We start from the raw sequence: 25,613 nt of genomic DNA, 5'->3' as shown, positions 1-25,613 counted from the left end.
TTTAGGAACATGATCACCATATTTGCTTTGGTCAGTCTGTGTTTTCAAGGTAGTTCAATGTGTTTGATAATTTCAATAATTCCATAAAATTTGGAGTTACATCTCTTTAAACACACACACATGCAGACACATGAACACACATACAGACACACACACACACACACACACACACACACATACATATATATATATATATATATATATATATATATATATATATATATATATATATATATATATATATATATATATATATATATATATAATTGTTCAGTTTGTTTAGAAATATAGCTAGAAATTACAAATACTAGATGCAGATGATGCAATTTTTACTGAAATTGACTATTCTAGAAACCAAAAATGAACAGCGAGTGGTCTGACAGCTTGTTTACATCAGGAAGCTTCCGTTTGTGTTGAAATACTAATAAGTCAACATTGTTATGACCTAGTCATTATTCTGGACTGGCAGAAAAATTAGAACATCAAGAAAATGTCTCATTCCTATTGAGTCCAGCTTTCAAAAGGAACTAGATATGTTGAATCAGCTGTGCAAGGTCTTAGATCTGTTCTTGATATTGACAAACACTTTTGGTTATAATGCATGTTTGCTACATCCAGTTTTCACTTGTCTTCTGTCCCACTCAGTTAAAGAAGATGTAGGCTTTAATAAAACAACTGGCTGTTTGTCCTGCTCCCTAGCTTTAAAGTAGTGCTGCTAAATTCCATGGCTCAGTTTTCATATTGGAGAATAATGGAAAACTGCTTCATTCCTGTTTCCCCAGAAAAGAGGCTATGGTTTAATTTAAAAGCCTTATGGCAGAAGAGTTCTTCACTGCCAGTACTAGACAGGAAAAAGTGCTAGATGATGGTTGCTACAAAGTAGCAGATGAAATCGGTCCTGAGGGCATCCATGTCATCATCAGTCAATGCAGAGGCAGTTCCGGAGGCAATTTCTACCCTAAATTTTCAATTCACGAACAGACCTTGCATATGGCATATGACAACCATCTTTTCAACTCGAGTCCTGGTTGCTGACAGTGTTTGAAGTCCCAAGGAATACACACATCCACCATTTAATCTACTGTGTGGACCTGAAGACACTTCCTGTGGTGTTCTGCGATCTAAAAATTTTGGGAATGGTAGAGAGTCTTGAACATGATCCAGATGTTTTCCAATTTGTTGGATTATAACCTAAGAAGGTGTATGCCCTTGACTGTCACCTGAAAATCCATATATTCCAACAGCTGAGCAGACAGTGAATTCATGTGGTGGGAAGTCAGCATGGACTACCCAGAAGACCATAGACAGTGTCAGACCCAACACCAGGCAATACTGCAGTTGTTCACATTTTTGCCCCACCCCCCAATGAATAATACTAAACTGCAATCAGATAAAGAGAACTCCTCAGGAGAATTTGACCAATTTTGACAGTGTTATATTGAAAATTTATATAAATTATGCTGCTCTGCCATTAAATATAGCTATTACTAAAATTAGTAAATCATTTGCACAACTTTATCAAAAAGAAATGTTAACTAGAATTTGTCCCTCATTGACCAAGAAACATCCTAATATAGAGTCCTTTCTATAGTGGCCAGTGATGTTGATGTGACATAATTATTATTATTATTATTATTATTATTATTATGTGCTATCAATTATGGATGAAAATACAAAAAAGCAGGGAAACCTAAAAGATTTGCATTCATAACATATGCAATAACTAGCATTCAATTTAGAAGAATTGTTTTATTGAAAGCATCCTATTGACCCAGAATTCTTGGCCAACTGCTCTTTCCTGTGACTGTTAGATGTCAGAGAGTGTGTGATCTCAGCCCACTTGGACTTGTTGTTTACTTTAAATTTATTTAACTGAAATCACCCAGGACTGACTACATACTGAAGAGAAGGGGGCTTGTTGTAACTGTACATCATAAATTCCAAGCATTCTGCATGGAGCCCTTGAGCAGAACTGAAGTCATGTATCTCTCCAACTTTTAGTTCAAAACCTTGAGTTAAGATGTATCTTTGTACCATTCCCATGTCATGTTCTTGTAATATTATATATGTATGGCTCTCATTAAGGTTATAGGTAAAAACTAACAGTCTTGAGAGTTAGGCTTAGCTCACTATGAGCAATGCATGCAGATTTTATTTCTTTCACAGAAGAGGCATGTATGGTGTAAATATAAGTTGGACGAGTGAAGATACTTCCCTCTACTTCATCCTTGGAAAGAAAGTGTTTTTGTTCTGCAGATAATTTCTTTAATCAGTATCAAACGTTTATGTTAAGTATGAAGTATAATTATGAGAAGTTTGTTTTTTCTGCCATCTTTGGTTTTATTCTTCTAAAATTGTGATCTATACTGCTGAGAAATTTGAAACAGACAACAGTAAAGCATATTTTCACCTGGACCATTAAGCAGAAGATATATTATTTTAAGAACTTTGAGTGTGGCATGAAAATAGAAAGACTTGTGCACTCTGTTATGAATCTATCATATGTATAAAAAAGAAATAATGCATAACCCAAGTAAAATAGTTAGCTGCTCTCTGGAATTTTGAATATATGTTTATTGAGAAACAACTGGCAGTTGATAGGTTGAACCTGGTAGTTCATTAGTTTTCCCACTTTATTATTAGCAAGACATAATTTTCTATCCTACTCTAGTTTTATCAACAAATTGTTCCATTTTAAAAAATGTCTGATAAACCTGAATGTTAGCTAGATAGACAGATTTGCTTATAATTTACCTAGAAATAGAAATTAAATTAAAAAGACTATTTTAAATTTTATTCCTACTATCTATATGGATTACCTGATTTGACCAAATTTCCAGTGAGTCAGAAAACTGTACACTTAAAAATAGATAGAAAATATCCTAATGTCAAATTGTGATGCATTGTATATTATATGATATTTCAGGTAGAGACACTTACACGCTGAACCATGTCATTCCACCTGAATCTGCCACCCTCAGTGGTGGCAAAGCAGGTCAAATCAGAGCAGGAGAAGGAGCCACAACGTCAGTCACGAGAAGATTGGCGCAAAATGAAGGAGCTAGAAGAAGCACGGAAAGCTGGCACAGCTCCAGCCATGCAAGATGAGGAGGGAAAGTAAGTCATATAAAGCAGCACAGCCTCTTTTCAACAGCTGCCTTAATTTGAATAAAAATGGTAACAGGAAAGTGAAGTATCAAACAGATGTGGAAAATTAAACACTAACTTTTCTTTTAGTTGTCAGTGTTGGTTGGAGGAGAACAATGTTGAAGATTGGACCTTGAGGTTGTTTGTTCATTTTAAACATTGATCCCATCTAGTGTCTGGGCAAGTTTTACAATCATAATGGCTGGACAAAAAAAAATTATCTTAAGGTGGCTTATTGCATGGGGTAACTGATATCAGGCAACTAAAATGCTGTATCACTTGACATAATTGTGCCTAAGTGTAAAGAAAAAGCTCTTTATTAAGTGCAACTGAATCTTAGTGAAAAATTTCAGAAGATTTTTCTGGGCCTATTCGGATAGAAAGTTGAATTTATACATGCATGTTTGTTTCATATGAAGTGCTTAAATCATTTCTAAAATTCTGACATAAGACTATTGAACACAGTTTATTAGGGTTTGAATTTCTTTTGTGATGACACTTTCCAAAACTTTCCAAACTCAAAGTACACTTGAACAGGTTTGTTTTTCAAGAAAGTTAATTCAGCAAGTTGATATTCACAGTTTTATTGGTTATTCTAGTTCATTAATGTGCATGTATGATGGTATGAACTTACAAATACAGGTTACTGGTTTTGCTACATGCCTCAGTATGAAATCACTGCATACATTTGTGTGTGTGTGTTGGGTTTGAAATACAATTGCACAGTTCTAGATATTATAAGTTGTTGGAGAAAAACATAACCATACTTGACTGGGGGTAAATCCTTCTGAAAAATACTTAATAATATAATTTTTTTTATCTTACTTGGTGGGGTTGAGGAGGGGTAAAACATACTGAAAAAATATACACTGAGAAGGAGAGAAGAAATAGGTCAGGGAAAATGAGGAGGAGATGTATACTTCATGCAACCACATACAGCTTTCACCTATCTGTAAATAGCATAGACTCACATACCAAATGTATACTTGATGTAACCACATACAGTTTTCACCCAGCTGTAAATAGCATAGACTCACATACCATAGGAAATGTATACTTGATGTAACCACATACAGTTTTCACCCAGCTGTAAATAGCATAGACTCACATACCATAGTAGTAGAGTTTAGTCTGTGATGTTTTCAGTTTGTCTCATGTTATACACAGATATAGGATCTTATGTGAATGCTCATTTCAGATGAAAACTATAAAACAAGTTGAATAATCTTTCTACTAAAAGACTTTTGGAGTAAACTATTGAAATTATTTGAAGAGTTTTCATAAATTTTATTTGAAATGAGAACAAATGTATGATTCTGTTTATCACATGATGAAAAATACTGATTTTTATTTGATCAGCCTGTATAATAGTGTAGTGAAATTACTTTGAAATTCATTTTAATGTCTTGTATGTTTTGTTTTTACACCTTTCCTTTGCATGACATTTTAATATCAGTTGTGAAGTCCTGAGGTTTTATTAAATGTGCTATTTCATTATGATATGGTTATATAAATGTAAATAACACAGTGGTCATATAATATGTATTAAAAAAATTCTTCATGCCTATTTTTTATTCTGAACAGGTTACTTACATTCAACAATAAGAGAAAATATTTGTTATTTTGCAGTTCTGGCAGTTCTGTAATGCATTGTATCATGTCTGTATAGGTTATTTTTAGATCTCCATATAAAAGCACCTTAAACAATTAAAAAATATTTCACAATATCCTACTTCACATCTCAGTAAAATAATGTTTTGAACTCAACAAAAATCAGTATTGTTTATTATGGTCCATATATTGATTTTGATCCAAAGACGTAACAGAAAAAGTATCTGATGTATTATGACATAATATGTTGTACCTCATATGTTGTATCATATATGTTGTACCATGTGATATCATCTAACTCACTTGATATTCTTGTGTATCATGGATGAAATATGCCTTTAGAAGTTGAGGCCATCTGTCACCTGCACAGACCCAGATCAGCTGTTGCATAATGTGCTGGAAGATCTGGATCTGTGCAGTTTGCTAGGAGTAGTCAGTAATACAAAAAGCATAGACCCTGATCTGCCAATGCATTAATCTACTGCGGATCAAGGTTTTGCTACTTGCAGTTGGGCTCAACTTATAAACGAGTTTATATGGTATTTATTTGAATGTTTGTAATGTTTCTCTTATATTAATTTTAAGTAAGATGGTAACTGACTCTATTTAGAAATTCAAGTTTGTAATTGTATGTGTACTGTATGTCAGATATCTTAGGTAGACTTGCATGCTCATTAGTAGGGTTGCAATGATATGCATTCAGCTGTATCACGATATAATGCATTATTTCATGTTGTATCATGATAATATTGCAATATTTTGAAACAAATGTATAAAGTTATAACACTAGTACAAATTATAGTAAAATTATATGCTTTAATTTTTTTTAAAAAAATACTTGAAAAGAAGCTAGAAGTGTCTGTAAGAAATGCAGTGAAATTGGATGACCATAACAAGTAACTTATAAATGTCTCAGCACAAATGTGCTAAATGTGACTTTTTATTTCTGTATTTAGACTTTTTTCATATTCTGTTTCATATTTATTTGATTAGTTTTCATAGAAAGTCATGCATATAAATACTCGTTGACTTGTACTTTACATTTTCTAAAATTGTCACCATTGCATTCATTGTAAAACTTTTTTAAAAGTTTTGATTCTCTTTGATACTGCATAAATATTATTAAATTATCATGATACGCTAAAATTGTATCATGACAATAATGTTGTAGAGGCATATTGTGATATATTGATATATCATTGCAGCCTTGCTCATTAGTCACGTAATCAGAACAACTCATCCACTTGAAATATGAGACCATACAAAAGTGTACGCATTGCTTTCATAGATAATAATGATGCTTAATATTATTTGATCTTTTTACAAGGGACATCAACCCTCATATTCCCCAGTATATCATGCAGGCTCCTTGGTATTTTGGAACAACAACACCTACACTGAAGCATCAGCGACCTCAGGAAGAAAAACTGAAGTCTTATAGCAAGATGGAGGAGTGGTTCAAAAGGGGAGTTAAACAGGTAATTTATTCTGTAAATACCCTACCCAATCAAAATACCTTAGGAGAACTACTACCTTGCAAATCCAGCTTCCCAGATACTACTTTTAGCTAAAGGGAGCTAAAAATTATGTTGATCAGTGTGATGGTCAGGCAGGGTGACCTCCCCTTAGATATAAGAATTGCGGCAAAGTTTAAGAACCTCTCAGTACTGCTTATGCTCATGCCAAGAAGAATGATTTTGTCATGAGAGGCCATGCAAAAGCCAGAATCTGCAATGAAGATATACCATTACAAAAGTTGGAGGAGTTTATTCGCTTCTGAGGAAAGTATACTTGTCTATATTTCCAACTTTTTCTCTTTCTATGCTGACAGAGTTCTGCCTTTACATTTTGTTAGTTTGGGTTATAATTATTTTGTACATGCAAGTTTCTAGTTCTTAACCCAGCCCACCCCACAGCCTCCTAATTTATAACATTCTGTTATGAATGGGTACTTATTGATGAGTTTTCCATTCCGAGGCATTCATGGCGTCTGGGCACCAATTTCAGTGTTTTCACTTGTACAGGTGGCCTGTGGGCCTTTTTCCCATCAGGTAGTTGCCTCATAATGGATATTGTCACACCATCTTTGTACGTATATATAATGGTGCCTCAATTCCCTTTTATGTAAATGTATTTTGCATGTAATGTAGACACTTGTGTATATTTCTTTATTGCTTCCACTCTGGTCAGACAAGTACAGGGGCCCCGAGTGGCCGAGTGGTCTAAAGCGCTGTCCATTACGGATCACTGCCATCTCACCTCTGTCTGTGTGGGTTCGAGTCTTGGATTCAGCCAATGTGGGTATGTGAGAAAGCTTGCCAGTAGGTTCTTGTGGGTCGGTGGTTCTTTCCAGGGTTTTCCTGGGTTCTTCCTCCACCATTAATACTGGCTGCCATGTATAGCCTATCGTGTGCTGAAAAATGGCGTTAAACCCCACAACAACAACAACAACAACAGACAAGTACATGTGAGTTTTCTATACATGGTTTATTCAGTTGCATCTTGCTCTTGCATGTTTCTGTAGGCAACAATTGAGTCATGTTTATGTGCATAAGCATTCCATCCTATTTATCCATTTTATTTATAGAGCACTTATTCACTCACACTTAGCCTATACAACTTCATAATATAGGTTTGGGGTACATTATTTATATCTGTGCATGTCTTTATGCCCTTAAGAAACTCCTTATATATGTATAATTCCATCATTTCTGGTACATACATGTGAGTTTCCTTTACCGTGGCATCCTTAGCCTTGGGATTACATGCTTCAATGATTCTACATATATATGCCACCTACATATGCATATACATATATCATCGCCATATGCCATTCTACATGTACATGCCATCCTTGACCTTCCCTACAGGTAGGGGGCCCCTAGTGGCCAAGTGGTCTAAAGCGCTCTCCGTTACAGGTAACTGCCATCTCACCTCTGTCTGCGTCGGTTCGAGTCTCTGATTTGGTCAATGTGGGTATGTGAGAAAGCTTGCCAGTAGCTTCTCGGGGGGTCGGTGGTTCTTTCTGGGGTTTTCCCAGGTTCTTCCTCCAGCATTATTAGTGGCCGCCATGTATAGCCTATCATGTGCTGAAAAATGGCATTAAACCCTAAAACAACAACAAAAAACAACAACCCTACAGGTAGCATTGTGAATGAAATCGTCTGCTGTCATGCCACACTCTATTCAGAGATCACATCTGCAGGTCTACAGGTTTTTACTTCTCTTACTTACAGGGGGTATTGTCATTATATTTTACCTGTACACTTCACTGCTTTATTAGACTTTCTGTTATCAATTTCTGGGTCAACCTTTTAAGATTGAGCTCTGGACCAACATTGTATTTTAAAAGATAGGTGCAGGGCTACAGTTTTGTACATTTTGCTTTGTTTGTCTTACGGATTAGAACTATGGGCAGAATGCAGAAACTCACAGCTCAGGGCAAACACATCACCAATCTACATGCAGACATTTCATCAGCATGAGAATTTCTGGTGGACAAGGGAGATAAACCAACTCTTTCCCTTCAGCCACAAAGTGGTGGTCATTGATATGCTCTGAAACAGCTCTGGCACCCAACTCACCAGCACAGGACTCAGCATTATTGGCATCTCCCTCTGCCTTGCCTCCTTGAGATTTGACTTGATAGCTATTGTGGAACTGCGATACAGAGCTAACAACAGCCAAGTTCCCTCTCATGCTTCTGTTCTGCTGACCTAGTGGTTAGAGCATCCGCCTTAGATGCATGAGGTCGCAGGTTCAATCCCCAGCCAAGTCATACCAAAGACTTATAAAAAATGGTAATAACGGCTGCCGCACTAAGCGCTCAGTATTAAGAGGTTAGTGTTAGGACTGGTCGGTCTGGTATCAGGAAAAAGTGACAGGGTGGGACATGATGCTACATATCTGTGACATAATGCTCTAGTGCTAGACATCACTATAAACTACCACACTGCAAACATCATAGTGGTATGACTGATTTTTAAAAAAGTTACATTAGAATCCAAATCACACACAGACGCCCTCGTACAAAACAGACATACGGACAGGTTACATGGATCAAACATCCCATAACCCATTCCAAACTGATGATCGTTACAGTGTCCTCCCCACACAGATGTCCTTTTTCCATTGCGACTGGCCTAGGCCATATACTAGGATCATGAAGGGTCAAAACCTAAATACTATGGGTTCAGTCATTAACAGCCCGGATGGGTCTGTGGTTCTTGCCGGGGTTTTCCCGGGATTTACCTCCACCATTTGTACTGGCCGCCATGTATAGCCTATCTTGTGCTGAAGAATCACATTAAACCCTACAACAACAACAACAACAACAACTAACAGCCCAGCTTCAAGTACATCAAACCCGACTTGCAGATGCGTGCAGGGACCAGTCTAACCCACATACCAACTCAAGACACTCATTCAGCATGATGCCAAGAATGGTTTCTCATGCTTCAAGAAATGCCACTTTGCAGTTTCTCCACATTCTGCCATGAGAAGAGACTCTTTACTCAAGGACTGTCTCAAAGTCACAATTTCTAATTCAGGACATTCTATTAGTTTACTCAGCAGCAGACCTCGTCACTCTTGGCCTGCTAAGTCTCATGCATTACAGAAGACCTTAGACTTGCCTCATGTAACCAGAAGATGTTTGTTCTCAAGTGACTTCATCAGTTCTGTTGATAATGCTGATTTGGGGATGACAAAGCCACATTCCATATGTTTGGATGGCCTTTGATGACACTCGGCAGTTAATGCACTATATCATTACCATGGCTTCAGTCTTGGACATTGTCTCTATAGCTATCTTCCAACATGTGAAACATAGCTTTTCTCCTCCCACAATGAATACATCACTGCATGCATGGGTATCAGTCTCAAGAATGGCCCAAATACTGAACAGAGTCGCTGAACACAGTTTGGCCAATGTTGTATCCAACAGCTACAATTTACTATTGGTAGAATGTGACTCTGTGCTCTCTGCCTGCACTTCCTGAAGGATCCACCATAACGCCCAGCTAAGAGCACAGCCTTTATCCTAACCATCATTTTAACAGGCAGATTGAAGAACAAGTCACCATGGAGACCAAATTCCCTTCCATGCAACCACATCGCCGATAGAGGGATAATATGGGAAATCAGCAAAAGGACCCAAGGCCCACACATAGGACACAAACCTCTGATAACCGTCCTATCAAAGCTCCACCCAGTGGTGCCCACAGTTCTTGCAAGCCAGAGCCGATAAAGCACCAAGAGGCTCCTATTGTTCGTTCCAACATTTCTCTGTTGTTTTTTATCCCATACTTTTCTTGGTCCCAAAGGCAAAGGCACTCTGCCCCTCTGGTCACTGACTCAGGCACCCTCAATCAATTCATTCACATCCCTTAGTTTTAAATGGAAATACCATGGTACATTTTAGAATGCCTCCCAAGAGGGAGACTTAGCCATTAGTGTATACTTACAAGATGCATACCCATATGTCCCTATTCACAAGGCTTCCAGGTCATTCCTGCGATCCTCCTGCAACACTGTATACCAATTCAGGGCACTTTCATTGGGATTCACCATCAGCTCATAACCCTTGTTACACTGCTTACCAACCTGGGCTTCTTGTCAACAAGGAAAAAAAATCAACCTAGTATCATCTGAACAAAAAATAAGATCAGGCATTGAAAATCCAAACCATGCCGGCTTTCGATGGGAATTCATTCACCTTCTAAGCTTGCTCATTGCAGTGGTGGACCGCATTGTCTTTGGTCACTTTTTTATGTGCCCATTGCAAATAATTTTTCTGTCCCAATGGATGTCAAAAAGTTTGCCCACTGGACCAACCTCTCCCCTTCTGTCCCAATGGATGTCAAAAAGTTTGCCCACTGGATCAACCTCTCCCCATCTATGCACATTTGAGGCACCATCTATGGAATTTTGGCATCCAGCTTGGTTCACGGCAGGTATAAATCTGCATGTACTATCGCCTGAGATTACAGTCTGTACCATGGCAAGTACAGAAGACTGGGGAGCCACAATCTAATTAAAATCAGATCGCCACTGTTACACATGAAGGTCTGACAGTGACTTATTATTACCATAATCAATAATTTTATCAACCAATCAGATGAAAACTTGTATCTTCGCATTTGGAGAATGAGCAGTGTGAATGAAGAGCATCAGTGTGTACTGAATGATTTAATTCACTTTCAGAATTTTGAAAGCTGCATTTCCATTGGCTGATTTGAAGGTCACCACAACATGACCCCAAAGCGGTCATTGCCAGACCTTTTTATCAGACAAAGGAGATCTTATTTTAATCGGATTGGGGTAGCCCACCTACTACCATTCTTTCAGGAAGCCAGCAGTGCATGGTCTTGCCAGGAATGCCATCTGCATATCAATCTTCTGCAGATGAATATTATTGTGAAAACTTTTCACTTGTGGCAGGAATGTTTAAATGGCAAGGGAATTTTCAATCTGTCCAACAACTCTACAGTAGTGACTTATCTCAATTGAGAAGGTGGAACCAATGCTCCAGACCATTGTGTCATATGGGTTGGCAGACAACATTTAGCTCCCTTTAGCCAAAAGTAGTATCTGGGAGAGCTGGATTTGTGAGGTAGAAGTTCTTCTTAGGTATTATGATTGGGTAAGTATTCTTGACGAAAAATATTTTACCAGGAAGAGTTGGCTCCTATATTATACTTTCTCTGAGATAAAGTTGAATATATCGAACATATTTTTTTTTTTTATTTTTTTTATTAACCCCGTAATAGGTTGACCAATGGGTCGGGGAACCATCCCAGGGTCACCTTACAATCAAACATTTCTGGTTATCAGATAATCTAGGGATAATAAATATAATCTACAGAGAAAGTAAAAAAGAAAAACACACACACACACACGCATATACACATGCATATGGCACACAATCTAGGTGACATGGCTTTTGTGATATTACAGTATTTTGTTCCTGTTTACCCTCAAGTCAGAGACAAGTTAAATGTTCATTGTTGAGGTCCATTTTTGAAGAAATTGGTCCTCTTTTTTATTTACCTTAGCAGTGTATTTTTCAATGTTCTTATACATTGCAACTATTTGCTTAAAAGCAAAAATAGAAGGATTTTTCATATTGAATCTGCAAGTATAAATATAATATAATCGAACATGTTATTTGTTAGCACACATAGTAGAGGAGAGCTTTTGTGCTGCCTACTGGCAAACATACAGATGAAAGCTTATACATTTGTACAGCTGTAATAAATCTCACCCAACCCCTGGTTGAGGAAGCTAACTTTGTGTATGCATGTACATTAGTTGTATATTCCTGTTTAGTTCTTCTTTTTCCATTTAGTTTAAGTTTGTTTTGGCACATTATGTAAAGACTGTATTTGAAATCATTACACTTGGTGAGGGGGTGCAAAGCCATAATCCATTCAGCACTGAAGGGACAGGAAGATGGAGTCAGTCAAGGAAGACAATTTATGGTTCATTGTTGGCATTACCAGCTCATTGAGGTGTATTCCCCAATTTTAGGCAGCCCAGAGGGTGTAAGTCCCCCTGCATGTCTGAGCATGGTCTTTGGGCTTGTAACTAAGGGCGCATTAGGTATGCATCGGATCAATTGGATCCACCTCCTTATACCACTGCACAGTTTCTGGCCATACAGCAGTTACCGACTGTCCAGCACCGAAGACCTTTTGAGAAGATGGCCCAGCCAACTCCAACTCATTGGGGCAGTGTTCCCCGGTTTTAGGCAGCCCAGTAGGGATAAGTCCCCCTCATGTCCGAGCATGGTCTTTGGGCCTGTAAGTCTGGATGCATCGGGTTTGTACTGGATCCATTGGATCTAATGTATAATAAAACTGCACCATTTTCGTCTAAATGTCAGTGGCCATCCAGCTGTTCAAACAGTCAGGCCTTTTCATGGAATCAGTCCAACCAACTATGATTTACAGGATCTTAGTAACACTTCATTTTCTATTTTCATTAATTTTACAGGGTTCAGTAGCCACAAAATTCAGAAAGGGAGCCTGTGAAAACTGTGGAGCTGTGACTCATACAAAGAAAGATTGCTTGGAGGTATGTTACCACAGTTGAAAGGGATGTTATTAGCTTCTATATTATAATGTCTTTTCAGAAATGTATATTTTTTCAAAATTATTCCAATAATTGTTTTAGGAATATTTAAGGATATTGTTGGGGGCCAGAGTGGCCGAGTGGTCTAAAGCGCTCTCCATTATGGATCACTGCCATCTCACCTCTGTCTGCGTGGGTTTGAGTCTAGGATTCGGCCAATGTGGGAATGTCAGAAAGCTTGCCAGTAGCTTCTCGTGGGTTGGTGGTTCTTCCAGGGGTTTTCCCAGGTTCTTCCTCTACCATTTATACTGGCCGCCATGCATAGCCTATCGTGTGCTGAAAAATGGCATTAAACCCACAATAACAACAACAGTAAGGATATTGTTGAGGGATTTACTGTTGCAATATGAATATGTGATATTTCACCAATAGAACTTGTATATGTGACATTAAAACCATCATTAACACCCACAAATACAAGATATTTATTTCAGTTCTCACATATGTGAGAAATGTAATTTTAAGATTTGTTTATATTGATAATCAAATTATATATATATATATATATATATATATATATATATATATATATATATACCACACACATTAAAAATAATATGGCATTTAAAGTGTTGATATAAACCAAATTGATATACCAATACTATTGGTATATCAAATTGTGATCCACCAATGGTGCAATAATTTGAATACATAAGAAGATATAAATATTCTTTCAACTGCAGGCCTGTAGATCAATGATGAATTTATACTCATTCATTAATCATAAATGACATATGAAAATAATGATAAAAGGTATTAATAGTCCCAGTTTTCTAAATGAAATTAAAATGTACACAATTTCATCAGAATCCTTTCTTTTTTCTATTCCCCTCTCCCCTCTTATGTGTAAGGGACAAAATATGCAAAACTCTGGAGTGAGAGAGAAAACATATTGTGCTGGATGAAAACATTAAAACTAAACTTGTACCAAGTAGGCTACATTCATCTGGTTCATTGTAACGGTATGTTTACACTTTCCTTGGGATCTATCTACAGTGTTCATAATATCAATGATGTGTAGTTGCAATAGCCTGTCGACACTAGGCCTATATGTTAAATTTGTTGGTTACGAGGCATACATAATGTAGTTAATGTAGTATATTTAATGCGTTGTTGTTTCTTAAACCTATTATAATGTTCTAAAAATTGATTATTAATTAATATAAAAATGTCCAAATAGTTGCCCCTGCCCCCCCCCCCTCCGATTATCATAGATAGATATGGGTGAAAATCCATGATAATACAAGCATTGGGGATTATTGCTTGTGTCATATGATGATGTCTCTGGACCTATGAATGATGATAAAGTTTGGTCATACCATCCAAAGGAGAAGAGAGAGAATTTTATAGTCTTTAGAAATGTTAATTAAAGCAGAATAATGACTTAGATGAACTGTCAATATATTAAAATGTTTTAATTACCTCTTGTTGTTAAATCATTTCGCTTAGTTTCTATACCATGCTAATTTCCACATGCCAGTACGTGAATGCCTGACAGTTCAGATTCAGTGTACAAGAAGCTAACCATGTTTGTAGTGCATTACTTTCTTCATAAAAATCATATTTCATGTCAAAATCATGAGTCTTATATTGATTTAATAAATGTGAATAAATATAGAAACTCAAAAAGAAAACAATCAACTTATCAATTTGCTTATATGATTGTAAACAAGAAAAATCATATAACTACATTTGGTGGCTGCCACACTAGCAGGGATGTGAGGAGTTCATTCACTCGGTCAATACACAGTTGTCCAGAGCATATCATAACTCCATTCAAAGTGCAAATATGTGTATTTGTATGTGATATAAATAAAATATATGTATAGTATGTACGCTGTATAAAGGATATACCACTCGTATAAATTTTTCATTAAAAAGGAAACTTGACAAGCTTCATTTCCTTTTAATGAAAAATTTATACATCTTGTGTCTTGTGGTATATCATTGATACAGTGTACATACTACACACACACACACACACACACACACACACACACATATATATATATATATATGTGTACCACTATTGATTTGCAAAGTAAATGATAAAAGAAGGAGAGTGCTGGCCACTTAGCTTTATGCTTGGTTGCTAAGAATAAATTTGACTTTACATTCAGAGATGTGCTTTAAATTTCGTATTCACATACAGTGAGATAAATAGGTTGATTTGTATGTTGGAGCAAAATATTTCTTCACCATACTGCAGAATTCATTATGAAGCTTAGACAGTACATAATGTGATACATGCTTTCAACCCTTTGAGCTTAGGGTCAAGGTCACAGCAATAGAAAATCTTTTGAAGATTTTTGTTAAAGTTTTTTTCTTCTTGCTAATATTAACTCTGTGATGGATATTCATCTTCAGGAGATTCGTATGATATATGCCATAATATATTGATATTTAACATTAATGTCTACCACTATCAGTTACTAAAGTTCAGATCACAAAATTACGAATGTTCATGTATTCTTTTTCAATCACCAATCCAGTATGGTGGATTCTCCTTTATCTGCAGGATATAAGTTTTCATGTATTTATTGCAAACCATAAAGACCAGGTTGAGTTAATCCACTTGTGGATTTTTAAAAAAATGTAATTCATTTCAATATCATATACACAAATTGTTCAGTGTTAAGAAAATTGGTAAAACAGAAAAGTAATGCAGTGAATTCACTATATTTTTGGCATATCAGTTTTAATGGTTGTCATATTTGCTACGAGCCACAAATAAAAAGATGCAACAAATAGTAATTCTGCTTTGAAAACAGTAGGACTCCTTCCCAAATCAACAAATTTCAGTATTCAAAATGTAAATTTTCATAAAACTTTGAAAAGTGATGGTCACAGAAATATATGAATAATTGACAGTAATGATAATCTTGACATGTGACAAAATATATAAATGTTACTCAAGGGACAAAATGTACAAGTGTGATATATGTGACATGCAACAAAACATAAATGTGATATGTGACAAAAAGTAAGTGGTTCATGTGACAAAAATGAATGTGATAATTGTGACATGTCACAAAACATGTAAATGTAGCTTGTGACAAAGTATCTACTTTGTCATTTTCAGAGACCAAGAAAAATTGGTGCCAAGTTTTCAGGTGAAAACTTTGCTCCAGATGAGTACATCCAAAACGACTTGAGCTTTGACTACGAGGGCAAGAGAGATCGATGGAATGGTTATGATGTAGAGGACCATCACACAGTCATGGAGGAGTATGCACATATTGAAGCGGTATGGTAGTGTTTATTATTACATGTAATTACTCATTATGTAAGAAAATAATATTGTATCATAGTTTAATTTTAAAAAATTGTCAGGTCACCAAAATTGAATTCTTGACTTGGAAACCTTGCTTAAAGCATTTCAAAATCTGCTTAATTTTGCAGGTACATGGAGCAAATAATACAGTAATGCATTGATTATCCATGCCCATTGGGAGGCTTGAAGTTTATTCAGATTAGTTTTTCAGATAACTGATGCAACCGCCTTGGATGCGAGAGGTTGTGGGTTCAATCCCCGGCCGAGTTATACCAAAGACTTATAAAAATGGTACTAACAGCTGCCTTGCTTGGTGCTTAGTATTAAGAGGTTAGTTTTAGGACTGGTTGGCCTGGTGTCAGGATAATTTGACTGGGTGGGACATCATGCTACATGTCTGCGGCATGATGGCCCAGTGCTAGACATCACTATTAACTGTCACACTGCAGACATCATAGCGATATGACCGTAAATTGTTAAAGCTACATTAAAAATCACACACACACATATACACAGATAACTGATTTTTCTTTACCTAATGAAAACTGTCACTGTGTCCCATATATTACATGTCAGTGATACATGCTTACATTTCTACTGAGATCAATTTCTTGATTAGGGTCTGCATTTTGGTATTTCTTTCAGATGCTACTGGTTGTATTAAATTTGTGTTGAGATATGTTGAAGGACCCACAATAATTTACAATGATTGGCATTCCATGAATACAATGAATTTATAGATTTCATTATTTGTGATTCATCCATGCCACCAGTGTTTTTTATGTTGTTATTTTACCATGTGTAATTGATGTCCAGCATGTTTAGAGATTTATAATAGGCCTGATCTACCCTTTTGTATATTATTTTACCATGTGTAATTGATCTCCTGCAGGTGCTGAGATTTAGAACAGGCTTATGGAGGTAACTTTATTGGCCTGTGATGCAATCATTGATGATGGTCAATCTGAATACGTCTTGAATGTTGTAAAAATGAACAGTCCATAAAAAAACGTGGCTTTGTACTTTGAAGATTTTGCACTTTTTGCATGCTTGTCAAAAGATGAGGTGTACTATTATTAGGATGTCTTCTGTCTGTTTCCAATTTTGTTTCCACACAATAGCTTGAGTCCTCCACCATTAACACTTACCAGACTGTGCTTGCACTTGTGGTATTTATTTGTCTGGGTCATAAACCAAGGTCAGAGGTACTTGGATTGAAAACACTTATTGCACAATTACATTAGTTCTGTATCACAAAATTTGTGGATTGGATGCATTAGGGGTAAAAGAAAAGCCTTTAAATTTTGGGTCAAAGAAAATGTCACTGTTAGTGAAATAACAAAAATAGTTTGTGCACAAAATTTAATGTTATATGTGGACAAAATTTAAGTTCTCAACCATGTACCTTCCCACATAAATAGATTGGCATCAGTTTGGCAGCCAAGTTCAGCAAGAAATGTTGAGCATCTTTACTGGTACATAGGCAAAAGGGGTCACAGGTCAAGTTCACATAGTGATTTCCATATTCATTACAGGCAAATATGTGATGGATGCATTCAGCTTTACATTTTGATGGTAGATCCAAATTCAGTTGCACATGAGTGTTACATGTAAGCCGTTGAATAATAAAGAGGCCAGGCAGAATTACATGGTTCAGAAAATGGTGCCAATATTCTTTCTTTGCCCTAGCGGTCATCATTTTTAATTCTACTCAAGACATTAAAATTATGTCTTTATATACAGTCCTGTATAATGAATATTCAATCTTTAAAATTTTAGTTACTTTATTTACATTGCATTGCGTATGTCACATGCTTATGAGAAAATTAAGAGTCTGTTCATGACCAAGATATGCAGTCAGCATGTAATCTTGTCATTTAATTTGCAAACATGACAGTGTTATTTCAGCATTTGGTCCAATAACCCATTCCTAGGAATTTGGATTACTTGTTATTTTATGTTAAGTTTACTCCACTTTTGCAGGCCAAGAGGATGTTGAAGGAGCAGAAACTAGAACAGGTGATGCTAAACAGTGAGGTTAAAGAAGAGGATAATCCCAAAGTAAGATTAATACCTGATCAAGTTTTTTATAGTACCAAGATTTTTCACATAACTTTCATATTTGCTTAATATGCTTTTATCTCAAAGATATATCACTTGGCAAAAACAGTTAGAAACATTATTGAGCATCACAAATTTTAAGCAGTTGGGCAGTTGAAAAATCTAAAGTTTAAATTAATGATATTAATCATAATACATTTACCATTTTGTTTACATAAGATGGAGCACATGGGGTGCATTAGTCTAATTCTGTGCTATATAAACTATCAATAGTGGTGGCTAGGCAAGTAATGGAGAAAACAGGCTAATACAGCAGCCAGAATTGTCACCAGCACTGGCTATATTTGCACTTATTTTAGGAGTCGGAGCCATGGTGGCTGAATGCTTAGCATGCTGCACCCATGACCAGAAGGGTGTGGCTTGGAATCATGCCATCAGTCCAACCTGTCAGCTACCATGATGTATCCAGAATAACCTAAATGTGCTGTTGTGCCATAAAACACTAAACCAGTTAGTGTACACGATATAAATGATTGGGATCTAGTAAATGGACTTTTGTATATGAACAAAGAACTGAAGTATTATTTTGGCCTTGGTCTTTTGCAAACAATTCCCATTTCATAGAGAATTATAAAGAATTAATTTTGAGCAAAACTGGCAAATTTTGGTGCATCATTCTTTCTTATTGCATCCCAATCCCATTTGTATGCATCACATTTATGCAGAGTTGAATCATTTTCTGTCTGGATTAATCTCAGATGAAATATTTTATGTTAAGTCGATCTCAGAATAATATCATGGTGTTATTTGTAACTGAGACATGTTTTATTTAAATGACACAGCATACACATACTGAGATAGATTCTATTCCAACCTTGATCATATATGCATCCTTGTACTTTGTTCCTATAGCCTTCTAACAGATTATAGTAAAACCCAGGCTTTCTACTTTAATAACCAAATGACAAAATTTGAAAAGTACATGCAAGAAAGAAAAGGGTGTTATATATGGAAAAAACACCATGATGAAACCTTTCAAAGCTGAACTTTAGTGAAACAAACAGAAAATTGACTTTAATAAGTGCCATGCATAAAAGTGCCACCTCTTTTTGTCAGTCACTTCAGGGCTGGAACAACTTTGGCTTTTAAAGGGAGATACAAAGTAAGTGAAAATTTCACCAGCTGAATATGGGGTGTATTTTTGCAGGAAATTACTTCTGCTCTGTGTGTGTGTGTACATGTTCACTGGTATGACTGTGGTCATAAACTAAGTAACAGAAAGTTGCAAAGCCATCAAGTTTTGTAAAAATTAACAAGTAATTTAATTGCAAAGCCATCAAGTTTTGTAAAAGGTAACAAGTAATTTAATTAGTGTTATAAAATAAAAATGTAAAAACAACTTATAATTTGAGTTGAATCCAAATTAATCCTGAAAAGTTTATTTCAAGTCCCAAAGAATTTCACATCCTTGAATGCTCTGCTCAACCAACATTTCTGTCGTATCAAAATGGCATTGTCCAAACCTCCTTTGAATAGTTCAAAATAGTCCCAGTATTATATATTAATCCAATGAATAATCTAAATGTTTCCTCCCAAATAAAATCTAAACAGAAGAATGATTTTACAACAACAACATATGAAATAAAATTGTGCAGCTCCATGTACTTATATACAAGTGTAAGAAGTGGAAACACATTTTACTATTATTCTTATGTGACAATTTGCAAATATCCCACATTGTAAAAGAACCCATATGCCCCTACCAGTCAATGAGAAATTACCCCATACTTTTCATCATGTTTACTACTAATATTATTATTCATAATTTTATTATAGCTATTTATAGATCCACTGCAGTCTTGTCATTTTTAATTCCTTAAAATAGAACCTATACACATACACAAAATTTAACTATAGATAATCATGACAACTTACAGTCATTAATAAAATTTACAAAAATTATAGATATTCATAACATTTCATACGTTTTTGTGAGATGTATGCATATTTCTTGAAGATGCACTTTTGTTAAGCATTAGAGTTTGAAAGGAAAGGATATATATTGGCCTGGTTTTTTATACATCCACCATAAGGTGGAGCATATCATGTCCATCCATATATGAATCTATTTATTTTCTGCAAAATAGCTTCAGGTCTTCAACATTTTCTGTATCAAAAGTTTGTAAGTATCTTGCAATTTGGGGAAGGAAGAACCCTCTCGGTTTTGATTTTGGGCTGAAAAGTTCAGATGTCTTGGCCATTGTAATTGATAGAAGGAAATCATTCTCAACAAAATACTTAAAATGTATACCAAATGCAAAGTTTGTAAGTGGACTGGTAAGAAAGAAACCTGTTGGTTTTGAGGTTATACAGTCAGGGTCACAGTAACACAAGAAGAATATTGGCTTATCACCTAATTTTTTAACAAACTTTGCATCAGAAACAAGGAAGTCGCCTGTTCATTTGGGAATCAAAAGGTCAACAGTGAAGGTTACAGGCACTGAAAGAAGGAAAAAATATTTCCACAAAACTAATTTAATGTAGTATGGTGTATCTTGACTAAACTTTGTAGATGGTTTGCTTTTGAGACAATGAACACACTGATTGGTTTGGCAATTATACAGTTAAAAGTTAAGATCAGACATCCCAGAAGGAAAATGGTTTTCACAAAACAAACTTGACCAGATGATGTAGATGGCTTGTGTTTGAGATAATAAAGGCAGCTGTTGATTTCAGGTTCCATAGATCACCAGGACTAAAAGTAGAAAAATGGTTTTTAACCAAATCAATTGACATGGGGGGGGGGTGAATAATGTAGTATTTACATTACTCATTGTGGCATACAATAATGCCTCGAGTGATCTGTTTGCTGTTTCAGGTTGTTTTAGGGGACGATGGAGATGACGATAAGTATGCAGATGATTTGGATATGCCAGGACAGAAATTTGAGACAAAACAGAGGATTACAGTGAGAAATTTACGTATCAGAGAAGACACAGCTAAGGTAATGAAACATAAGAACATAATGGAACCTATTCATAATTAACAGAAATTAGAGATATATTGAATGAGTGTAAAAATATTATACATTTCCCAAAAACCAGGGGAACTTAAGTGATGGCCTTTCATCTTGCTTCTAGCATCCATTCCTCAGTCTCTCTGCCATCTGTTGTATGCACAGCTTTGTTATTGTTTCTCCTCCTGAACTGCTTGGAAGATTGCCATGAAACTTTATACATTCATCAGAAAGGTCTATATTGTCCTATATGAAAATGGTGTCCCTTGTACATCCATTATGGTTGTCACACTGGCCATCTTCAAAAGACCTTATCATTGACAAGGAGTTTTCATTAAAAGATTATTATGTCATGTTGGTTCTAAATAAAATAGCATCATGTATGGCTGCCATGGTGACCATCTATAAAGTTTTGTTATCACTACTCTTCTGTACTTATGGTCATATCAGTATGGGTTTTCATCAAAAAACTTATTTTCCTATCTATTTGATGCTGAATGAAAGTGGTACCTACCTGACATCCAATATAGTATTGCAGTTTTTAATCTTTCTGAACAAATGTCCTTATCAACATGAGATTTTCACAAAAAGATTTCTTCTTTGAATATGTTAACCAATCATAATACATTAGGAGAACCACTTTCTCGCAAATCCAGTCCTCCCAGGTTAAAAACTTTTAGCAAAAAAGAGTGATCTGCCCTTGGTACAGGGATTTGCCGCAAATCCCATGAATATATTGCATCTTAGCGATAAGGGGATTTATCTCCCCTATATGCATATGCATATATATATATATATATATAATATATATATATATATTTCCATTGTGCAGCAGGTAACCTTTCCAGGTCATTTGACAGCTTCAGAAGAGACAGGCTCACGAATTCGTTAGATTTGCAGGAGTGAAAATTTTCCAATTGTGAACCTGCTCCCTGACAGATAGAGTCTTCTCCAGTTGGGTTATCCAGAAGCTGTCTCACATAGCCTAAGGGACTGGAGATTGCATCTTAGGGATAAGGGGATTTATCTCCCCCTACCTCTTACCTATTCTCCTAAGGTATTATGATTGGGTAATGTATTCAAAGAAGAAACTAATTTTTCTAGTTAAATGCATTTCTTCACGAATATTTACCCAATCATAATACACATACCTACCCTCATCGCCTCCCTGCAGTTAACCTATATAAAGAGTGTACCTTCTGTTACATTCTTAAAATAGTGGGATTGATAGGTGATCAGTAACTGGGACACATAAGAAAACATGCTGTTTTTAAGTTTTTGTAGTGCATAATTCTTTTGTAACAGTGCAGGATTAAATTTAAATGTAAGTTGTATTTGGAATAAGTCAAGACCAATTATAAATGTTATGAGGTAGTATTTTTTTTACAGAGGACTTCTCCTGAATTCATTTCCCATGAAATAAAAACATTTATGCAAGGAATTTTTGCACACAAAATAATATTGGAATGTTTTTTTGGTAATAAAACACAGTAATGATTTACAACATCATCCAACCTGTTCACCCATGCACTAATTAATTTATTATTTAATTAATTTATGAAAGGTTTATCCATTTCTTACAGTACCTGTATAACCTAGATCCAAACTCTGCCTACTATGACCCCAAAACGAGGTCCATGCGTGACAATCCATTGAAAGGAACTCCCAAGGAAGGTTCTGAGTAAGTGCAGCAAAATATAAAATTTCCTTTCTTATGAGCAGGTAAAACATAGAAACAATGGCAACAGTCATCATAAAATTTTGGTTTAGGTTTTCTCTAAGCTTTTTGAGTTGGGGCTGAACATGCAGGCCATTACCATCTGGTCTTATTGATGTTCTGTTTATTTAGTATTTCAGACGCTATAAACCAACTTCTTCATGGTTTCACAATAAATGTTGATACTACATTGTAGAATTTTCTCCTTGCACATGATTTTTGTCAAGTCCATATCAGTAGTAAAGACATAGCAATTACTTCAGTCACTTTTTTGAGAGCAGTGGTACTGTTGCTGGCAGATCAGCCATTTTTAGCTTTTCATGCAAGATTTTCATTTGCAGATATTTACAGATTTTCATCATAATTTGATGAAGCATCACATCACTAAGACAGTTCATTCTGTGATACACTCAGTTGCCCATTTGTCTTTGGGGTCAGAAGCATCATGTCGCTAAGACAGTTCATTCTGTGATACACTCAGTTGCCCATTTGTCTTTGGGGTAAGAACTGTCAAAAAATTTGCTTTTAGGCTTTGGTTTAAAAAAATTCATTTGCATGTACAATGAAACCTCTCAAAACAAAACTTTCAGTATACAGGAATTTCATCTTTAAATATCTTACCCAATCATAATACCTTAAGAGAACTACTACTGCCTTACAGTATACAGGAATTCCCCCAAGACTGAATTTTTTTCATACTTCCACATATTTCCTTTAATATAATTTTTGTTTAGTGAACTGAAGCCCTTTACTCCAAAAAGTGAACTAAATTTTTTGATCCCAAATGTAAGTGTTACATGTAAAACACTTTCCATGAACCTAAACTCACTTAAGACTTTGGAAATGTATGATAAGTTATGTCATTTGCTGGACCAGATTATTTACAGTTAGGAAATACTGTAGTAGGCTTATTAATGGTAAAATGTGCCAAGGACATACAAGGTTAAAATGGTACTTGGCACACACAATGACATATTATGGATGACATCTAATCTACAGTGATTAAAAAACATTTTAAGGTACATTATTAATAACAACATGCCTCTAGATAAGTCATTTAAGAAAGATTGTCTGCTTTTTGTCTAATTATGATTGATGCTATTTGTTTGTATCAATAGAATATTTTTTGTTTCTTTATTTTTAATTAGGTCCCTTTACTTTATTGCCCTGCATTAAGCCTCACTTTTGGTTCTAAACTGATGGAGACCAACCAAACAGTTCAAATCACTCAGCTGATTTTGAAAGGAAAAAAATTCATTACATACATTTAAGAAGCAATGACTGTCATTTGTCTTCACTCACATGTCAGGATGTCAGAACCACCAGCGAAGCATTATAGGATAGAGTTATTGTTACAGTTTAAAATTTGTCTAATCAGAGAGAATTAATCTGTGCCAAAACCTGCACTGAAGAAACTCAGAGAAGGAACATTGTGAATTTTATGTAAATGTTTAAACATTATGGATTAACATTGTCGTAAAGTTATAAAAGTATCTCATTCCTTAAATGTTATTCTTAGATGTGGACTATTTCTATGTGGAACAATGGTTTTTATTTATGCGACTTCATGGCATTTTCTGAAGCAACATACATTGTTCAACAGTTTTCATCAATATTTAAAAAAAAAAACAAAAAAAAATTAATTTGTGCACTTTTGCACACACATATACAAATGTTCTCTCACAATTACATTTTCTTTCTCACAATTCACATAAATACTTAGAAAAAGACTTCATATCTGGGAAGTCCTAAGTAATGGAAAACCTCAATACTGACAATTAAATTCGGCTACAAGAGGTTTTTTTGTGGAGGGGTTTAAATGTATTTCATTTTAACACATATAAGTGAGTACAAAATGGTAATATTATTCACTTAGTTTCATAATTGTCAATTCAGAATGAATATTTGTGTAAGATTCTTTATTTTAAAAAATTAGAGAACTATTGGAAAGTGAGACATGGCATTACTCAGAACCCTTGTCATAATATTCACTAGAATTTTTTGTTTCTTTTGTGATAAAATTACAGATCTAGAAGGCATGTTTCATACTTGTTGAATTTAAATTTTGCAGATTTCCAAAAGTTTTGTGTTTATAATTTTCCCAATTTTATAATTATCCCAAGTATTTTATTCCATACAGTGAGGTTACATTTTTTTTATAGTTCTAATTTTTAAAAATAAAATTTCTAAAAACTGTTAATGTGTCATTTTTTAACAGGCCAGTTTGAAATGAAAGTGTCAATAAATATATTTTCCTGTATTTGAAACTCGTTTTAACTTTTCTACAGGTGGAAGTACCAGGGTGACAATTTTGTCCGATTTTCAGGTGATGCCCAACAATTTGCAAAGAAACAGGGTGAGTATTTAGTCATTCATTCTTGACATTTGATTGTCTCGCCTGCAGACGAGAGGCATCTGGATATTTTTTTAAGGTCTGCTATGGATATTTTATCTTAATTTTTATTACATTCATTTTTCTTGGGCAATCCTAGACTTTTCTGCAAGCCATCACTTGCTGAACAGTTGTCTTAAGCTAATATTGCATGCACATTAACAAAATGCATTCCTTGTCAGTCATTCCAGACTACAGTTCCATCAGGATGGTCCAGTTGCACTCATGACAGCACCTGGCCTTCATTTTCGATTACAGACAC

General features: G+C 35.4%; 1 protein-coding gene across 1 annotated transcript in view; it reads left to right on the top strand.

Annotated features, from left to right (window-relative positions):
• The window catches only part of LOC149795321 (pre-mRNA-splicing factor SLU7-like), a 50,672-nt gene that overhangs the window by 2,961 nt on the left and 22,098 nt on the right, over positions 1-25,613 (top strand). Inside the window, exons 2-9 of the mRNA XM_089965087.1 lie at positions 2,927-3,117; positions 6,086-6,236; positions 12,754-12,834; positions 15,974-16,138; positions 18,149-18,226; positions 21,105-21,230; positions 22,826-22,923; positions 25,248-25,315. Of these exons, the coding sequence (XP_089821213.1) occupies positions 2,951-3,117; positions 6,086-6,236; positions 12,754-12,834; positions 15,974-16,138; positions 18,149-18,226; positions 21,105-21,230; positions 22,826-22,923; positions 25,248-25,315 (934 nt within the window). The 5' untranslated portion in view covers positions 2,927-2,950. The remainder of the gene's footprint in view (positions 1-2,926; positions 3,118-6,085; positions 6,237-12,753; positions 12,835-15,973; positions 16,139-18,148; positions 18,227-21,104; positions 21,231-22,825; positions 22,924-25,247; positions 25,316-25,613) is intronic.

The sequence above is a fragment of the Sinohyriopsis cumingii genome, chromosome 7, assembly GCF_028554795.1.
Source record: "Sinohyriopsis cumingii isolate HCF-2022 chromosome 7, ASM2855479v2, whole genome shotgun sequence".
In the NCBI taxonomy this organism is placed as follows: Eukaryota; Metazoa; Mollusca; class Bivalvia; order Unionida; family Unionidae; genus Sinohyriopsis; species Sinohyriopsis cumingii.
Note: the sequence above shows the minus strand (reverse complement) of the source record. Positions and strands in the feature narration are given on the sequence as shown.